Source organism: Pelobates fuscus, chromosome 6, assembly GCF_036172605.1.
Source record: "Pelobates fuscus isolate aPelFus1 chromosome 6, aPelFus1.pri, whole genome shotgun sequence".
Taxonomy (NCBI): Eukaryota; Metazoa; Chordata; class Amphibia; order Anura; family Pelobatidae; genus Pelobates; species Pelobates fuscus.
In genome coordinates this window covers 181,573,211-181,594,509 of record NC_086322.1, presented here as the reverse complement: position 1 = coordinate 181,594,509, position 21,299 = coordinate 181,573,211, and the positions used below count along the sequence as shown (strand labels likewise).

The 21,299-nt window shown below is 43.8% G+C and overlaps 1 protein-coding gene across 1 annotated transcript in view; it reads right to left on the bottom strand.

Annotated features, from left to right (window-relative positions):
• Positions 1-21,299, bottom strand: part of LOC134614581 (uncharacterized) — a 185,146-nt gene that overhangs the window by 52,734 nt on the left and 111,113 nt on the right. The window contains exons 15-16 of the mRNA XM_063458544.1: positions 21,035-21,074; positions 224-275 (exon numbers count right to left, since the gene is read on the bottom strand). Of these exons, the coding sequence (XP_063314614.1) occupies positions 224-275; positions 21,035-21,074 (92 nt within the window). The remainder of the gene's footprint in view (positions 1-223; positions 276-21,034; positions 21,075-21,299) is intronic.

The window sequence follows — 21,299 nt, the reverse complement described above, 5'->3', positions numbered from 1 at the left end:
TTTACATTGCAAGAGAAAAGGGTCAGCAGGGAGTATGTACCAAAATCACTACATTATTATTAAAGTGTTCCGATAAAAACCCAAAAGACTGGTTTTAAAAAGGTTTTAAATATAGATTGACTAGCATTTTATTTTACTACATGCTCATTACGGATTTTGGTTTAAGTGGGAAAAAAATACTCCTGAGAATCAATTTTGATTAGACAATGTATAAGTATCTCACCTTAACATTTTTCTTAGGATAGAGAAAGAAAAAAGGCTTCAGAACTGGAGATCTGTAGGTATAATAAAAAAAATAGAAAGACCACATTATGTTGGAGATAAATGCCTTGCTTCTGAGTATCTCTTATTTAAAATCCAAATTCCCTAATTCTTTTCAAATAATTTTTATTGAAAAATTTTGCAGAATTTACAAATAATAAAGAACAATATATTAGGGAAGGGAAAGGAAGGGTAAACTGGGAAGTGGTGGGGAGGGGGGGGGGGGGAGAGAGAATATCCATCCATTATAACAGTAAACATGTTAACTTGTACAAGGCACTTGAATTGAATAACAGTACATTACAGGTTATTGCAGGTTATATGATTTTTTTGACATCAGTTTCCCATTGATCCCAGTGGTACCGTATATACTCGAGTATAAGCCGACCCAAATATAAGCCGAGGCCCCTAATTTTACCCCCAAAAACTGGGAAAACGTATTGACTCGAGTATAAGACTAGGGTGAGAAATGCAGCAGCTACTGGTAAATTTCTAAATAAAATTAGATCCTAAAAAAAATATATTAATTGAATATTTATTTACAGTGTGTGTATATAATGAATGCAATGTGTGTATATAATGAATGCAATGTGTGTGTGTATGAATGCAGTGTGTGTGTATGAATGCAGTGTGTGTATGAGTGCAGTGTGTGTATGAGTGCAGTGTGTGTATGAGTGCAGCGTGTGTGTATGAATGCAGCGTGTGTGTATGAATGCAGTGTGAGTGTATGAATGCAGTGTGTGTATGAGTGCAGCGTGTGTGTATGAGTGCAGCGTGTGTGTATGAATGCAGTGTGTGTGTATGAATGCAGTATGAGTGTATGAATGCAGTGTGTGTATGAGTGCAGCGTGTGTGTATGAGTGCAGCGTGTGTGTATGAGTGCAGCGTGTGTGTATGAGTGCAGCGTGTGTGTATGAATGCAGCGTGTGTATGAATGCAGCGTGTGTATGCGTGCAGTGTGAGTGTATGAATGCAGTGTGAGTGTATGAATGCAGTGTGAGTGTATGAATGCAGTGTGTGTATGAATGCAGCGTGTGTGTATGAAAATGCAGTGTGTGTATGAATGCAGTCTGTGTGTATGAGTGTAGTGTGTGTGTGTGTGTGTGTGTGTGTGTGTGTGTGTTGCAGAGCCTTGCTGGGGGGGGTGGGCAATTTTTTTTTTATTATTTAAATTTTTTTTATTATTATTTATTGTTATTTTTATTCATTTAATTTAATTATTATTATTATTGTATTATTATTTATTTATTATTTTTTTTTATTATTACTAATTATTATTTTTTTGTCCCCCCTCCCTGCTTGCTACATGGCAGGGAGGGGGGCTCCTTCCCTGGTGGTCCAGTGGCATTGGTAGTTCAGTGGGGGGGAGAGGGGTGCTGGCAGAGCTGTACTTACCTCTCCTGCAGCTCCTGTCAGCTCTCTCCTCCTCCGCGCCGTCCGGTCAGCTCCCTCTGTCAGCTCACACTGTAAGTCTCGCGAGAGCCGCGGCTCTCGCGAGACTTACACAGGGAGCTGACCGAGGTGCTGAACGGACGGCGCGGAGGAGGAGAGAGCTGACAGGAGCTGCAGGAAAGGTAAGTACAGCTCTGCCAGCACCCCTCTCCCCCCAGTCTGTATTATGGCAATGCAAATTGCCATAATACAGACTCTGACTCGAGTATAAGCCGAGTTGGGGTTTTTTAGCACAAAAAATGTGCTAAAAAACTCGGCTTATACTCGAGTATATACGGTATTTTAATTGTGCAAAAATGTGTGTATTGCTTCTATGTGATAATTCGTATGCTTTGTTTTCTAATGTTAGTGTCAGTACTTCCTTAATAGAAGGTGTATGTTTAGACTTCCAATATCTAGGTAGACATGTGGTGGCAGCTATCAGTACGTGGCCTACTATAATCCTATCGATTCTGCTGATGGATTCAGGGAATTTTTTAAATAGAGCTAGTTCAGATGTAAAGTTGTCTATATTCCTGTTCACTTTAACAATCAAATCGTGTATCGATTTCCAGTATTTAGTTAGTCTTGGGCAATACCACCATATGTGAGCCATATTGCCCAATCCTCCGCAATCTCTCCAACACCTATCGCTATACCTGTTATTCATATTGTGTAGTCTGGACGGAGCTAGATACCATCTGTACAGAATTTTAAAATGATTTTCGTGATGATTGGAGCAGAAAGATAAGCCCTTAAGTGCTGAAAAAAAATTAAACCATTCTTCCAACTTGTATTGTGTACCCAACTCCGTCTCCCAGGACAACATATGTTTCAGTTTGATATTTGGTTTGACATTATGTAATATATAGCAGATAGATATAATGCCTTTCCTATTTGGGTCATTTAAAAATAGTTTTTCTAATGGAGATATGGACAGCGCTTCGTAATTTTTGTCAAGTTCTGGGATTTTGTATGTCTCTTTCAATTTCTCAATCACTAACTCACATTCAACCTTGCATTCGATCGGCAAATTATGCTTAATTTCTAGTTTTCCATAAGACAGAATAGAGTTACCATGGAAAAAATTGTCTATACGATGCAATTGGTGTCCTTTAAGCAATGACAAGTCTAAGGATGGAATGTAATATTTCAAAGAATCAATTGGCATGGCTCTATATAATTTCGTCAAGTGGCAATTGTTTTTGAATACCAAGTCCCACGCTTTAAGCGTGGTCTTAGTAGTCAAAAACATTTTCGATACGCCAGGTCTCCTTGAAGGGTTTAGCCAGGGTAGTTCCCCGATTTGATAGGGGAAAATGCTGGATTCCTCCATCTCCATCCATCTCGGCCTGTTTTTTTGGTTATTAAGCTTACAACCACTGCAGCATTCGTAGCAAAATAGTATTTTCTAAAATTTGGGACACCAATGCCCCCATGGATTTTTTGGTGCTGCAGGGATGTAAGCTTAATTCTATTGAGGTTATTGTTCCAGATAAATTTAAGCATTATTGAGTGCACTTTATTGAAAAAGGACATTGGAACAGATAAAGGGATAGTCCTGAAGTAATATAGGATTTTTGGTAGGATCGACATTTTTATGGAGGCAATTCTTCCTAACCACGACAATTCCATGCCACCCCATCTCTCCATCTCCCTTTGTAGGTCTGGCCATGCTCCCTTCAAGTTATGAGTGTACATAGCATGTAAATGTTTGCATAAATTAATACCCAAATATTTCAGGTAATCCTTCCTCCAGTCGAACGGATAAATTGCTTTCAATTCATCCAAATCGGACTTTTGCAAGTGAAAAGGCAGGGCCTGGGTCTTGGATATATTTAATTTGTAATATGACACTTCTCCAAACTAAAGTAGAACTGTGTTAAGAGATTCCAGAGATTCTTTTGGATTTTTAAGTGCTAGCATGACATCATCTGCAAAAAGCCCTATTTTATGGGTGGATCCCTTAATTGAAATACCTGCTATTTCTGGGGTTGTCCTGATCAATTCTGCCAGGGGTTCCATCACCAGAACAAAGAGAATCGGAGATAAGGGGCAACCTTGGCGTGTCCCGTTAGTTAGGGAAAACGTACTTGATTGGAAACCCGAGGCCGATACGTGAGCTGTGGGAGCGCAGTATAGTGCCTTAATTGCAGTGATGAAGGTTTGTGGGATATTGAATTTACTCAACGTCTTCCATAGGTAACCCCAGTGTACCCTGTCGAACGCCTTCTCTGCATCTAATGAAAGGAGCAGAGATGGCGTTTTTTTTTTTTTTATATATTCTTTATTTTATTCGTGCTTGGATTGACAGTGAGCATGCAGAGCCACGACAGCCGCTGCAAGCAGTTTCATAGCATTACATATCATGGCAGATTAAACAGCACAGTTTTTTTGTTTTTTGTTCATCATGAAACTAACAAGTTATAAGACATTTGTGTTTTGTGATAGACATGCTAGGTTAAGTGTGGACATAGCAAAAGTGTTCTCGCTTAACGTTGTAAAACATTAGATCAGGATATTAGTGTAAGCAGGTTACTTTAGTAAAATTTGTGGTGTGCTAAATATTAATTTACCTGACTGACACAGGTTAGTAGTCTGCTTAGTTGTTATATCCTCCTGACATACTATGAGATTACTTGGGGTCTGGAGCAGAGTAGTCAGTAGAATTATGTGAAAAATAGACATGTGTACAGGCGTTTATATATAGCAAATAGCTTAGCTAGGACTGTTATTCAAATAAGGTAAAATAAAGTAAGGTACGATAAAATAAGGGACCACCAGGCAGAGCGCGGCACTAGGGTCATCATCTGCGGTAGTCAGGGTGTTGAGGACTGCTATGTGGTACACGTTTGGCTGAGACATTACTACCAGTTATGTCCGTGTAGCGGTGTGTGCCGCCAGAGTGTCCTTTGGAGAGGCTGTCTGCAGTGAGTTCCGCGGTTGCGTCTGCCATGCCTTCCTTCATGCTGTTAGTTGCATCTGTTTCACAGGCATGGGGGTATACTCAGCTGGCAGCCAGAGTCCACGGGGTTCCAACTTCCTGCCACCGGGTATAGTGTCAGAGGGTTGCTGTGATTATGTTACCTGGACGTGGGGCGAGTACAGGTGTTGCGCCGTGCAGATCACAGGATCCAGGTGCGGGTAGCTGAGTAGCTGTAGCAGGGGGACAGCGCGTCCGGGCCTTCCTCCAGTGGTGGCCCACAGTCATGGCAGTAGGAGGTTGAGGTGAGGCGCTCTCGCTTGGGGCTTGCCCTATGCTTGTAGTGAGAGTATGCAGTAGCGCTGTAGGGTGCCCTCTCCCTCTCTCCTCCACGTTCTCAGCCCAGGGTTGTTCCCGGAATCAGCCACGTGGTGTGTGGGTTCTGTATCAGCGCTGCCTGCGCGATCCGTCTTCCACGGCCTGTGGGGTAGTTGCAGCACGTTCGGCCATTTTGTTGGGGCCGCCTGGTAGTTACTGTCGGTCGGCGCCGAGTCACCCAGGCTCATCATAAGGGTGTTTGCCTGCCCGGTGGGGACCGGGATAACCCCCACCGGTCCAAAGGGGGGGGTGCACGGGGCCGGGCGGGTTCCAGTTCTGTTGTGGTTCGCTGTAACCGGGATGGAAAGCGAGGCAGCGGCCGTCTGCTCCACTCCCCCCCCGGGTAGGCCTCAGTCCCCAAACCCCAGAGCATCTCACCGGGACCCAGATTCACCCGATTTCAGGTGCTCTAGCTGCACCGGGACACTCCAGGAGCTTGTGCCACAAATTTCCAGGGTATTTCAGGCTGAGTTTAGTGGGTTTTTGCCCAATATTAGCTGGTTTCCTCAGGAGCTGTGGTGACTTGCTACCTGCTAGCATGGCTGCCCGGCCCCGCCCCCAGAGATGGCGTTTTTGTCGAATTAATATGCTGGATCAAGTTTATGAACCGTCTGGTGCCGTCAGGTGCCTGTCTTCCCTGAACGAATCCAACCTGGTCATTCTTGATCAATAGGGGTATTAAACTAGTTAAACGGTTTGCTAATAGCTTAGCATACAATTTTATGTCGTTGTTTATAAGGGAAATGGGCCTAAATTAGAGCATTTATCAGGGGTTTTACCTGGTTTTGGCAAGGTGACAATCTGCGCGGACAAAGATTCTCCTGGCATCTTCCCCCCGGACTTATAGTAATTAAATAATTTGGACATGGGGGAACTAACATTTCTGCAAACGTCTTGTAATATAAAATGGTAAATCCATCAGGTCCAGGAGCCTTTCCTGACGGCATACTCTTAATTGCCTCAGCTATCTCTGCTTCAGATATATCACGTTCTAGTTTTTCCAAGTTATCAGAGGACAGCCGAGGCAATGAAACCCTGTCTAAAAAAGTATTAATAGACGTCTCAGATGGTTGGGTGAGGTTCGGGTCAGATTCCAAATTGTAAAGTTCGCTATAATATTTTGCGAATTGATCGTTGATCTTATTCGGGTGAAATATTTTTTGTCCATGGTCATCTATTAAGTGTGAAATTTTGGATTGGGCATTTATGTGCCGAAGCTTGGACGCCAGGAGAGTTGAGGCCTTATTACCTTTTAAATAAAAAATTTCCTGAGGCGTCTCACCATGAGAGTAGTTCTATCTATATTTATTTTATGTATTTGTGATTTAATCTCCCCTATCATTGCTGATAGGGAAGAAGATGGACCGAGTTTATTAGCCTGATTTAAGTTATACAATTCTTTTTCCAAGTTTCTTAAATTGTTGTTATTATGCTTCTTCAAGTGAGACGCCCTAGAAATGAAATAACCCCTCATCACAGCCTTGTGCGCATTCCATGTCACCTTGTCAGAAACCTCATGCGAAGCATTATCCAAAAAATAATAATTTAGTACACCCTCAGCGAGCGATCTGTTTTCAGGATCTTCTAACAAATAATCACTCAGTCTCCACTGTCTGTTGGGAGAGGAAGAAACCGTTTAATCTATATGTAAAGTTATGGGAGCATGGTCAGACCAATTGATATCTAGAATATCAGATCTCAAGATGTGTGGTATGAGAGCGCCCTGTATCATGAACCTGTCTAGCCTGGAATACATGTTCTTGGATACAGAGTAGTATGTAAAATCTCTCTCATTCTCGTGTAGTAATCTCCATGGGTCATACAGTCCGCATTCAACCATATACTTCGAGCATTTCACAGCTAATTTGTCACTGTCTCTCGCACGGGGTGTGTCTAGATTTTCCCTTGCATTATCTAAGTCACCGTCCATAACGAAATTCGTATCACCACACATCACTAAAATCCCTTTCATGTTCTCATTCACCAGTTCCATTATTTTCCTAAAAAAAGTTAGCTGACCTGTGTTGGGGAAGTACACATTGACAATTGTATATAAAACGTTGTTAACTTTACCGACCCACAGTATGTATCTCCCGTCATCATCCATCAGTATCTTATCTGTAGAGCTAGCCACCTTCCTGCTAAAAAAAATAGAAGTACCTCTAGACTTAGACTTGTAAGTGCAATGAAATTGGGATGGGAATAACCGTGTCATAAATTTGTATTCTCTTCCTTCCTTAAGATGAGATTCTTGAATACATACAATATCCGATTTGTTGGATTTAACTTCTTTAAACAATAATCGCCTCTTGTGAGCGGTGTTAAGGCCCCTCACATTAAATGACATGAGTTTAATGACCATGACTCAAATCAGATTACATGATCACTAAAAGGAGAGTATAAGGAAATGTGGGAGCCAGAAGGCCCGCGTCCCAAGAGGAGAATTATGAGATCAAACAATCGTAACAACAAATATATTTGTTTAAACAAGAATGAATTTGCTAAAACAAATAAGACAGAACTTGATAACTTCTTAGCTTGTTTACAGTGCATAAAAAAGTGGTTGGAAAAAAAATAAAAAATAAAAAACAAGGGGTGATAAACTTGGGTAAATTCCCCTATATGGGGAGAAAAAATAACTTTAAACAAAAGTAGGGCCATGAGGGAGAATAAAAAATATTTCTCCATCTCAGGGTATTAGGCCCAGGTTGGGGGGGAGGGAAGGCTACCTGAGACCGGGGGACCAATGAATGTTTCTATCAAAACAAAAATACTAAATTTATACTGAAAAATTAACGAATATATAAAAATAGATAAAAAAGATAAACCAAGTCCTTCCTATCCTAGGTCTCTGTTGAAATAGATAATCGTTAAGGCAGGTTAAACAATAGGAGTGAAAAAAAACAAAAACAAAGGGAAGTAATTTCTTGTAGACTGACATGGTATTAAGAAAACTTAAAAGTGAGTTACCTACTGCCTTAACCGGACCCATTATTGGGATAAAAATAACATCATTTTGCAGAAACCAAAAAGAGAGAAATTAGAAATATAAAAAAAAAATTTAACAGCAGAGGAAGTACGACCAGTACGTTGTGAAGAGGAAAAAAAGCCTGGCCGTTTGTAGGCCAAGACCTTACATGTTCAAGTGTCATTTGCCTTGCTTTTCTTATGAGCATGCTGTGGAGTTGATGGTGAAAGAGCGCGGGATTGAACCTGCCTCCTATTAATAGTCTTAATGAAATCCGACCCTTCTTCCGGAGTGACAATCTCGAAATTACGACCATCCATATTGAAGAGAACTTTCGTAGGAAATCCCCATCTATAGCGTATCCCTCTTTGTCTCAGTTCAGTTGTAAGATGCTGGAGTTCCCTGCGACGTCTCATTGTGTATGCTGAGAAGTCCTGAAAGATCTTAATGTTTTTATATTCGTCAGGGAGACCGGATGTGCGGATAGTACCCAATAGTACTACTTTTATGTGGAAGAAGTGGAGTCGTGCTATGGTGTCCTTTGGTGCTGCTGCTGGTGCCTTGTTGGATTTAGGAAGCCTATGGATGCGGTCTACTAGTAAGTCCAGATTGGTAGCGTCTGGTAGAATTGTTTTGCCCATAGTTTGGAAATAGTTCAACAATTCAGACGAATCTACAGTGTCAGGGATCCCCCTGATTCTGACGTTGTTGCGTCTGCTTCTATCCTCAGAGTCAGCTATTCTCTCTGCCTGCTGGTTAACCTGCATTTGAAGCTCCTTAACAGTTTTTTCCAATTCTAAATGAGCGGATTCTTGTGTAGATAATCTGTGTTCAACGGCCTCCGTGCGTTGACCAATGTTCTCCAGAATCCCATACATGTTGTCAAAATCTTTTTTGAAATCATTTTTTAAGTCCACACGCAGGTCTTGTATTAATTGAATAATTAAACCAGCCGATGGTGGTAAATCCTCGGCCATTTCCAATGGCATGTGAGGGTTATAGGTCATAGTTTTGAAAGCAGTAGGATTTGTTTTGGGAGGAGTAGTAGTGGCCATCTTAGTTGTAACATTGGTAGAATGTGCTGTGCCGGTGGCCATCTTAAGTATGACTGGTGCTGGGGTCATGCTGTCAGCCATTTTAGTGGTATCGGTGTCGGTGACCATATGTTGAAAAGTTTGGGGCACATTAAAACAATCTTCCTCCATATTTTGTACAGTGAGGTTTTCTGCTGCCCCTTTAAGACAGGGGAACGAGTGGCAGAGATCCCCCCCGTCAAGTCCGACCGCTGTGAGGCAGAAGACCACGACGGGGATCGAGACCTCCCACCGCCCGCCCCCTCATCCTCAGCCCGGTCTCCTTTATATGCTAGGGACCGGGCTGCTCTACATGTAAGCCGCGAACGGCTTTGCTCCGCATTTGCTCCGCTTGCAGGAGCTGAATGCACACGCTCCGAACTGATTAAATGCTCGGAGCGGTTTTCAGACCCCCCAGGAGTCACTGTGTGTGTGGCCGCGACCCCGCTGCTCTCAGATCTCTGCGAGCGGGTGCCGACCGCACTGGCATAGGAACGGGCATGAGAGAGGGTGTGAGAGGAGGATAGCTGTTTCTCCGCTGCCACCAATGAAGATTTTCCCGGCGAAATAAGCCGCGGAGCAACTGAGTGGGACGGGGAACGTGGGTGGGTGTCAGGGTACCTGAAGTCTCTGCCTCCGAGAGAGGTAGAGACTTAAACGTTTATCCGTCCGGACGCCAGGTTTCTCCTGTTCCTCGCGGTCGACCCGGTCACATAAACGCCGGCCGCGAGGGAGTCACTTCCTTATGTAGCATGGCGCCCGGAGACTGACGTCATGACGCCAATCCGGAACGACCTGTCACTCAATCCATTGGAGACTAATCAGGACTCGTCGGAGGCGTGTCTATCCCCTCTAGCCAGGGTATTTAAACATACTTCGCCCTGTTGCTCATTGCCCTGTCGTGGTTCTAGCCTGTCTAGTCACACAGTGCTCTGGTGTTTTTCAGTTATCCTTTTGGTTCCGACCCGGCTCGTTTGTCTTACTCTGTTTACCTCTGTTATCCTTGACTCGGCTTGTTCCTCGCTTACCTGTCCTCTCGTTCCCTCGACCTCGGCTTGTCTCTGACCATTCTCTATACTCTCCGTACGTTAGTCCGGCCATTCTAAGGTCCGGTATACGTACCCTGTACCTGTTTGTACTTTGCGTGTTGGATCCCTGTCCCGATCCTGACATTACGACAGGGCCAATGGATCCTGCAGGTACAAACAGTCAGGTTGGTTCCTCTGATTCCAGGTTTGACGCCATGGAACACAGAATGGACCAAATGGCCTTAGCACTACAGGCGTTATTATCTCGTGCTAATAACCCACCAGAGGAGACGCGTCCTACTCCAATTTCCTCTGTAAGTTCAGGCCTAGAGGTAGCCACTGTAGGTGCCTCTTCCCGTATTACCCCACCAGTACGCTATGGTGGTTCACCTGAGAAGTGTCGTGGTTTTTTAAACCAGATCAGTATTCACTTTGAATTGCAACCTCGATCCTATCCTACCGATAGGGCAAAGGTTGGATTTATTATCACCTTACTCATTGAGAAAGCTCTGAGATGGGCCAACCCATTATGGGAGAACGATAACCCGTTGGTATATAATTATAATGCCTTTGTAGCTGCCTTTAGAAGAACTTTTGACCCGCCTGGCAGAAAGGTCAATGCAGCCAGATTACTGTTGCGCCTGAGACAGGAGAACCGAACACTAGTGGATTATGCACTAGAGTTCAGGTCTCTGGCGGCAGAAGTCAAGTGGAATGAGCAGGCTTATATGGATGTATTCTTGAACGGGCTAGCAGATGTTATCCTTGACGAGGTTGCTACTAGGGAGCTCCCTGAGAATTTAGAGGATTTAATTTCGTTCATTTCTCGTATTGATGAGCGTTTAAGAGAGAGACAGAACACTCGAGAGAGGAACCTGAGACCTGCCTTTAAATTAGCACCCGCATTTCTAAGCCCTGATTCCAATACCCCACTGTTTCCTGAACCTATGCAGATAGGCAATACTCGCCTCTCAGAAGAGGAGAGACAGTACAGGAGAAGGGAGGGATTATGTATGTATTGTGGAGTCAGAGGTCACTTGCGCCTGAATTGTCCCATTCGCTCGGGAAACGCCCGCACCTAAGTTTCTCTAGAGGACAGGCCTTGGGTGTTTCTATTTTGTCCTCTACGCATAATTATAAAGATCACAGGCTTCTGCTACCAGTTTCTTTAACGTGGGAGAAGGGAGTACTAAAGACTATGGCCTTGATAGATTCCGGAGCTGCTGAGAATTTTATCGACCAAGCCTTTGCTACTAAAAACACTATCCCATCCCAGTTAAGAGATACACCCTTGGCCGTTGAGGCCATAGATGGTAGACCGCTACTCGAGCCTGTTATCTCTCGTGAGACTATACCCATTAACCTAACGGTTGGTATCTTACACGAGGAGAACTTATCACTTATGCTCATTTCGTCTCCTTCTGTTCCCATAGTCCTGGGGTACCCATGGTTAAAGAGACATAACCCTAATATCGATTGGGAGAGAGGGGAAATACTCTCATGGGGCCAGGGTTGTCAGGAGAGGTGTTTACGCAGGGTATCTCCTTTGGCTGTAATTAACACACCAGACAGTTCTAACCAGTCTACGGGGATACGGATACCTCCTCTGTACCTGGACTTAAAAGCAGTGTTCGACAAGAAGAACGCTGATACACTACCTCCACACAGGACATTTGATTGTAAAATTAATCTATTACCTGGTACCATGCCTCCCAGGGGCAATGTATACCCTCTATCTACTAAAGATAATTCTGTTTTAGAGGAGTATATTCAGGAGAATTTAGACAAGGGATTCATTAGGAGATCTTCCTCTCCTGCCGGGGCTGGATTTTTTTTTGTAAAAAAGAAGGATGGTTCACTCAGACCTTGCATCGATTACCGAGGCCTGAATAAAATAACCATCATAAATGCCTATCCTATCCCCTTGATTACCGAGCTCTTTGATCGGCTAAAGGGCTCCAAAATTTTCACCAAGTTGGACCTCAGAGGGGCATACAACTTGGTGAGAATTCAGCAAGGCCACGAGTGGAAGACAGCGTTTAATACCCGCTATGGTCATTATGAGTACACGGTCATGCTTTTTGGTCTTTGTAATGCACCTGCAGTTTTTCAAGATTTGATTAACGAAGTTCTTAGGGAGTTTCAACATGATTGTGTTATTGTCTACCTGGATGACATACTCATACACTCTAGAGAGATTGAAACCCACCATAGACAAGTCAGAAAGGTATTACACAAACTTCTGCAACACGGTTTATACTGTAAGTTGGAAAAATGCAGTTTTGACCAGACCCAGATAGACTTTCTTGGATACGTGATTTCTGGGGAAGGCTTTAAAATGGACCCTGACAAACTTCAGTCTATTTTAGATTGGCCATTGCCTAAGGGACTCAAGGCTATTCAGAGGTTTATTGGGTTTTCCAATTATTATAGGCGCTTCATTAAGGGTTATTCTTCTATTATTGCGCCCATTACCAATATGACCAAACAGGGCGCGGATACTAAGACGTGGTCTACTGAAGCTCTCGCTGCTTTCAAGAATCTCAAAGAACTTTTTGCTTCTGCTCCGATATTAGTCCATCCTGATACGACTTTGCCGTTTCTACTCGAGGTCGATGCCTCTGAGACAGGAGTAGGTGCGGTTTTGTCACAAAGATTAGTGGTGGACAAACCATTACACCCCTGTGTTTTTTTTTCCAAGAAACTTTCTGGGCCTGAGAGCAGATATGACATCGGAGACAGGGAACTGTTAGCGGTCATTAAAGCCCTTAAGGAGTGGAGACATTTATTGGAGGGGACCTTACACCCTATTACTATTTTGACGGACCACAAGAACTTGTCCTATATTGGGGAGGCTAAGCGTTTGTCTTCTAGGCAAGCTCGTTGGTCCTTATTCCTGACTCACTTCAATTATGTGCTGACTTACAGACCTGGTTCTAAGTACTCTAAAGCCGATGCTTTATCTCGCCAATATGAACCTTCTACTGTACCTGAACCGGTTCTTTCTTCTATAGTTCCGACATGCAATATTGTTGCTAATACGAATCTCAGGATTCATTCCCTGTTACTGGCCGAGATCATTAAGCTGCAACATCTAGCACCTAAACAGACTCCTGCGGGTTGACATTTCGTTCCTCCTGCTCTTCAACTGGAACTGTTGCAGTGTTTCCATGACAGCAAAGTGGCGGGACATCCTGGTATTCGCAAGACGTATGCTTTGATCTCTAAAGACTTCTGGTGGCCTGCTTTACGTAGGGATACTAAAGATTTCATCGCTGCATGTGAGGTTTGTACTAAAACCAAACAACCCCATACGCTCCCATGTGGATTCCTGCACATGGATTCCTGCAAATTGTATCTGACAGAGGCTCCCAATTTATTTCCCGTTTTTGGAGGTCCTTCTGTTCGCAACTTGGTATCAAATTGAACTTTTCTTCTGCCTATCATCCTCAGTCTAACGGAGCTGCTGAACGTACCAACCAGAAAATTGAACAATATTTACGATGTTTTGTTTCCGAACACCAGGATGATTGGGTCGGTTTGATTCCTTGGGCGGAGTTTGCACACAATAATCTCGTTTGCGATTCTACTCATTCAAGCCCCTTCTTCATGAATTATGGCTTTCATCCGTCTATTCTTCCGTCGGCTTCCCCTTCTCAGGGGGTGCCGTCGGTTGATGTTCATGTTGCCAATTTGAGGAAGTTGTGGGATCAGACTCGACAAATCCTTATGCACAACTCTATGCTGGTTAAGAAACACGCTGATAAACGTAGAAGGGTGGCTCCGGTCTTTGTTCCAGGTGATAGGGTATGGCTGAGCACAAGGAACATCCGGTTAAAAGTGCCTTCCATGAAGTTCGCTCCCCGTTATATTGGACCTTACAGGGTGCTGACTCGTATCAATCCAGTTGCGTATCGTCTAGCTCTGCCTACTACCTTACGCATCCCTAACTCATTTCATGTTTCATTGCTGAAACCACTTATATGCAACAGATTTTCCTCCACAACAGCCCCTCCTCGCTCTGTTCAGGTGGAGGGTCAGGAGGAGTATGAGGTTAACTCTATTATTGATTCTCGAATATCCCGGGGGAAGGTACAATACCTGGCCGATTGGAAGGGATATGGTCCTGAGGAGAGGAGTTGGGTACCTCAAGAGGATGTTCATGCTCCTCGTCTCTGCAGGGCGTATCACTCCCGCTTCCCGTCTCGTCCCGGTTCCTTCCGCATGGTGGGCGTATCTGAGAGGGGGGGTACTGTCAGGGTACCTGAAGTCTCTGCCTCCGAGAGAGGTAGAGACTTAAACGTTTATCCGTCCGGACGCCAGGTTTCTCTTGTTCCTCGCGGTCGACCCGGTCACATAAACGCCGGCCGCGAGGGAGTCACTTCCTTATGTAGCATGGCGCCCGGAGACCGACGTCATGACGCCAATCCGGAACGACCTGTCACTCAATCCATTGGAGACTAATCAGGACTCGTCGGAGGCGTGTCTATCCCCTCTAGCCAGGGTATTTAAACATACTTCGCCCTGTTGCTCATTGCCCTGTCGTGGTTCTAGCCTGTCTAGTCACACAGTGCTCTGGTGTTTTTCAGTTATCCTTTTGGTTCCGACCCGGCTCGTTTGTCTTACTCTGTTTACCTCTGTTATCCTTGACTCGGCTTGTTCCTCGCTTACCTATCCTCTCGTTCCCTCGACCTCGGCTTGTCTCTGACCATTCTCTATACTCTCCGTACGTTAGTCCGGCCATTCTAAGGTCCGGTATACGTACCCTGTACCTGTTTGTACTTTGCGTGTTGGATCCCTGTCCCGATCCTGACAGTGGGCTGGCATGCCCTTACTCACCCCCGCTGAAGTTTTATCAATTTTTTTTGCTGCAGGAACAGTTTTCTCGTTATTTCTTGGTTTCTGCATGACGAGCAGGACTTCATAAATTGTACTTGAAAATTATGATTTTCGTTTGAAAAAAAATATTATGAAACTAAATTGTCCCCAAGTCTCAGGAGTTTCCCTAGATGGTGGCCATTAAGATGGTGGCCAAACTCCGCCCCCCCCCCCAAATTCCCTAATTCTTACCCATCCCTCTCTTTTTTAGTGAAACACAACATATTTAATGTTGTATGTATAAGTATCTAAAACACTCATAGTAAGAACACTTACACTGACAGTTAATCAGATAAATTAAGTATTATATCTTAACAACTAATTTACATATATAAATAACTTTCAATGGTTAATAAAACCACACAAACAGTCACAGTAACCAAGCTTCAAGAGATACACATAAACAAATGCCCCTCTTCTAGCCTATGCAATTCTGGAATGTATGATAAAAAAATGAATAATTCTTTAAATTGTGCTGTCAATGTTCGCCATGAAACTGTTTATTCTTTGTTATGCCATCGACTTGTATCTGCTGTCGTGGCAATATAAGCATGTCTGTCAATCTAAGCACTACAAAAATAAAGAATTAAAATAAAAAAAAAAAAAAAAAAAAAAAAAAAAAATGAATAATTCTTTATTTCAAGAAATTATTATCATGAATATTATGTGAAATACTTTAAAGGACTACTCCAAGAACCATTACCACTTCAGTGATTTCAAGCGGTCATAGTGCCTGGAGTCTGTATATGCAACGTTTGATAGCAAAACACTGCATACCTCTCTACTGTTGGATGTGCAACTCCACCTCTGGTGGCATCATTAGGGCACCATTAGCCAGCCTAAAACAAGAGTTTTTCAGGCTGGCTAAGGTCACTTCTGTGCAGGTTTGCCGTCTGTCATCAGCATGCTGGCGACAGACACTATGGTGGCACCCTTCCCCTGTGCCACCAATATCCTCCTTGATATCAATCTCCTTCATCACCAGCTCAGCAAACTCTAAAGACTTGTTCAAGTTAAACAGCAGTCACAGGTTTGCCACCCATGTTGACACATTTAAACTAGAAATGTAAGTATGCTTAAATAGCACTTATAGCTCTAAAATGCAATTGATTTTTTTTAAATATTGTAAAGTCACCAAAACAATTTTAGCTTAAAGGGACACTATAGTCACCTGAACAACTTTAGCTTAATGAAGCAGTTTTGGTGTATAGAACATGCCCCTGCAGCTTCACTGCTCAATCCTCTGCCATGTAGGAGTTAAATCCCTTTGTTTATGAACCCTAGCCACACCTCCCTGCATGTGACTTGCACAGCCTTCCATAAACACTTCCTGTAAAGAGAGCCCTATTTAGGCTTTCTTTATTGCAAGTTCTGTTTAATTAAGATTTTCTTATCCCCTGCTATGTTAATAGCTTGCTAGACCCTGCAAGAGCCTCCTGTATGTAATTGTCAGGATCGGGTCAGGGATCCAACACGCAGAGTACAAAGAGTAGCTGATACGTATACCGGACCTTAGAATGGCCGGACTTAACGTAATACTACGTATAGAATGGTCAGGGACAAGCCGAGGTCGAGGGAACGAGAAGACAGGTAAGCGAGAGACAAGCCGGGTCAAGGATAACAGAAAGACAGGTAAGTAATAACAAAGCCGGGTCAGAACCAAAAGACAAAAGAATACAAGAGCACTGTGTGACTAGGCGGACTAGAACCACGACAGGGCAATGAGTGAATGGGAGAAACAGAGTTAAATACCCTGGATCAGTGATTAGACCCGCCTCCGATGAGTCCTGACTGGCTTCCAGTCAATTGAGTGACAGGTCGGTCCGGACTGACGTCATGACGTCGAGCACTGTGCGTGACGTTATAAAAGAAGACGGATCCCTCGCGGCCGGCGTGTGAGTGACTAGGAGAGCCGCGAGGGATGGAGGAAGCAGCCCTGCCGGAAGGATAAACTGCTAAGTCTCTACCTCTTTCGGAGGTAGAGACCTCAGGTACCCTGACAGTACCCCCCCTCTCAGATACGCCCACCGGGCGGAAGGAACCAGGGCGAGATGGAAAGCGGGAGTGAAACGCCCTGCGAAGGCGAGGAGCATGAACATCCTCTTGTGGTACCCAACTCCTCTCCTCAGGACCATAACCCTTCCAGTCAACCAAATATTGTACTCTCCCCCGGGAGATACGAGAATCGATGATGGAGTTAACCTCATACTCCTCCTGACCCTCCACCTGAACAGAGCGAGGAGGGGCGATCGTGGAGGAGAATCTGTTACAGACTAGAGGTTTCAGCAATGAAACGTGAAAGGAGTTCGGGATGCGTAAGGCAGCTGGGAGAGCTAGACGATACGCCACTGGGTTAATTCGAGTCAAGATCCTGTAGGGGCCAATATATCGAGGAGCGAATTTCATGGAAGGAACTTTAAGCCGAATATTCCTAGTACTTAACCAAACTCTATCGCCTGGAACAAAATTCGGAGCTGCCCTTCTACGTTTATCAGCGTGTCTCTTAACCAGCATAGAATTGTGTAGAAGAATTTGTCGAGTCTGATCCCACAACTTCCTCAGATTGGCAACATGGACATCAACCGACGGTACTCCTTGGGAAGGAGAAACCGAGGGGAGAATAGATGGATGAAAGCCATAGTTCATGAAGAAGGGGCTTGAATGAGTAGAGTCACAAACGAGATTGTTGTGCGCAAACTCCGCCCAAGGAATCAAACCGACCCAATCGTCCTGGTGTTCGGAGACAAAACAACGTAAATATTGCTCAATTTTTTGGTTGGTACGTTCGGCAGCTCCGTTAGTCTGAGGATGATAAGCGGAAGAAAAATTCAATTTGATGCCTAATTGAGAACAGAATGATCTCCAGAAACGTGAGACAAATTGGGAGCCTCTATCAGAAGTAATTTCAGAAGGTATCCCATGCAGGAGAAAAATTTCTTTAGCAAATATCTCCGCCAATTCAGGAGAAGTCGGAAGTTTAGGTAAAGGTACGAAATGTGCCATCTTGGTAAACCTATCAACCACCGTGAGGATAACCGTGTGCCTTTTCGAAACAGGCAAATCCACAATAAAGTCCATCGCCACACAGGACCAAGGTTTCTCTGGAACTTCCAGAGGATGTAGAAGGCCACAAGGAAGCGAATGTGGTAGTTTAGTCTTAGTACAGACCTCACAGGCTCCGATAAAATCCTTAATATCCCTCCGTAACGAAGGCCACCAGAAATCCTTAGAGATCAAGGAATATGTTTTGCGGACGCCCGGATGACCAGCCACCTTACTCTCGTGAAGACACTGTAAGAGCTCCAGTTGGAGTTCAGGAGGAACGAAGTGTCTAGACGCAGGAGTCAGTCTAGGTGCCAGATGCTGCAAGCTCCTGATCTGATCAAGAAGCGGGGAATGGATTTTGAGAGTTGTGTTAGCGATAATGTTACACTTGGGTACTATAGAGGACAAAACCGGCTCAGATATGGCAGAAGGTTCATATTGGCGAGACAAGGCATCAGCTTTAGAATTCTTAGAACCAGGCCTATATGTGAGTATGTAGTTGAAGTGAGTGAGGAATATAGACCAACGAGCCTGTCTCGATGATAATCGTTTAGCCTCCCCAATATAGGATAAGTTTTTATGATCTGTCAAAATAGTAACAGGATGCAAAGTCCCCTCCAATAAATGTCTCCACTCCTTTAAGGCCATGATAACCGCTAGGAGTTCCCTGTCACCAATGTCATATCTGCTCTCAGTACCTGATAATTTCTTGGAAAAGTACCCACATGGATGTAATGGTTTATCCACACCCAACCTTTGGGACAGAATGGCACCTATACCTGTCTCAGAAGCGTCAACTTCGAGTAGGAAAGGCAGAGTGGTATTAGGGTGAACTAAAATTGGTGCGGACGCAAACAGCTCCTTGAGAGTCTTAAAAGCCAGAAGTGCTTCAGTAGACCAATTCTTAGTATCAGCCCCTTGTCTGGTCATATTGGTGATGGGAGCAATGATAGAGGAGTATCCCTTAATGAAACGTCTGTAGTAATTAGAGAAACCAATAAATCTCTGAACAGCCTTGAGACCCTTAGGTAAAGGCCAATCTAAAATGGATTGAAGCTTCTCCGGATCCATTTCAAACCCCTCTCCAGAAATCACGTAACCAAGAAAGGTAGTTTGGGATTGGTCAAAGCTGCATTTCTCTAATTTGCAGTACAAGCCATGCTGAAGAAGTTTGTGTAAAACCCTTCTGACCTGTCCGTGGTGAGTCTCAATATCCCTGGAATGTATAAGTATATCATCGAGGTATACAATAACACAGTCATGTTGAAACTCCCTAAGAACTTCATTAATTAGATCCTGAAATACCGCCGGGGCATTACAGAGATCAAAAGGCATTACAGTTATAGACTAATGGATTATCATTCTCCCACAACGGATTAGCTCATCTCAGAGCCCTCTCAATGAGTAAGGTGATAATAAATCCCACTTTTGCCCTATCAGTAGGGTAGGAACGGGGCTGTAGCTCGAAATGAATACTGATCTGGTTCAAAAAGCCACGACACCTCTCAGGAGAACCAGCATAACGTACAGGTGGGGTAACTCGGGAAGAAGCACCTACAGTAGCTACCTCTAGCCCTGAACCCACAGGAGGAACAGAGGTATTACGCATCTCCTCAGGTGGATTAATAGGACGTGAAAGTAACGCCTGTAGTGCTAGTGCCATCTGATCCATCCTATGCTCCATGGCGTCAAACCTAGGATCAGGAGAATCAAGCTGACAATTTGTACCTGCAGGATCCATGGCCCTGTCGTAATGTCAGGATCGGGTCAGGGATCCAACATGCAGAGTACAAAGAGTAGCTGATACGTATACCGGACCTTAGAATGGCCGGACTTAACGTAATACTACGTATAGAATGGTCAGGGACAAGCCGAGGTCGAGGGAACGAGAAGACAGGTAAGCGAGAGACAAGCCGGGTCAAGGATAACAGAAAGACAGGTAAGTAATAACAAAGCCGGGTCAGAACCAAAAGACAAAAGAATACAAGAGCACTGTGTGACTAGGCGGACTAGAACCACGACAGGGCAATGAGTGAATGGGAGAAACAGAGTTAAATACCCTGGATCAGTGATTAGACCCGCCTCCGATGAGTCCTGACTGGCTTCCAGTCAATTGAGTGACAGGTCGGTCTGGACTGACGTCATGACGTCGAGCACTGTGCGTGACGTTATAAAAGGAGACGGATCCCTCGCGGCCGGCGTGTGAGTGACTAGGAGAGCCGCGAGGGATGGAGGAAGCAGCCCTGCCGGAAGGATAAACTGCTAAGTCTCTACCTCTTTCGGAGGTAGAGACCTCAGGTACCCTGACAGTAATTAAAGTTCAATTTAGAGATTGAGATACAGTTATTTAAGGTAAATTACATTTGTTTGAAAGTGAAACCAGTTTTTTTTTTCATGCAGGCTCTGTCAATCATAGCCAGGGGAGGTGTGGCTAGGGCTGCATAAACAGAAACAAAGTGATTTAACTCCTAAATGACAGTGAATTGAGCAGTGAAATTGCAGGGGAATGATCTATACACTAAAACTGCTTTATTTAGCTAAAGTAATTTAGGTGACTATAGTGTTCCTTTAATAAATCAGTTTGGGTGTATAGAGCATGCCTCTGACGTTTCACTGCTCAATTCACTACCATTTAGGCGTTTCACTTTTGTTTCTGTTTGTGCAGCCCTCGCCACACCTCCCCTGGCTGTGACTGACACAGCCTGCATGAAAACAAATGAAAGCTATTAGCAGAGCAGGAGATAATAACTTCTAAATGAAACAGAATTTGCAATAAAGAAAGTGTAAACATTAGATGACTCTTTACAGGAAGTGTTAAGGAAGGCTGTGTAAGACACTTGTAAGGAGTTGTGCCTAGGGCTGCATAAACAAAGTGTTTTAACTCCTAAATGGCAGAGAATTTTGTAGTGAGACTGCAGGGGCATGCTCGATAAAGCAATATTGCTTTATTAAACTAAAGTGTTTTGGTAACTATAGTGTTCCTTTAATTTTATAAAACTACACACCTGATAGTTGGTTTTGGATAGAAGAGCTCATTACAAGTACTTACACTCTGGGACGTCCACCGACAATTGCTGTGAGACCGGGAGCTATAAAAAGAGTGATTAACAATGAGCTCAGTCTAAATATAAACATTTATTTATGGTTTAATAACTCAGTAAGTGACCGGAAAAGCATTCACATACTAAACAAAAATCTGGTTAATATCCAATGCAGACAGATTGCCTAGAAATACATTTCTAAATTAAATGTTTATTAATTAATAAAATGATTTAGCAAGTAAAACATAACTTAAGGAATAAAATAAAAAATAA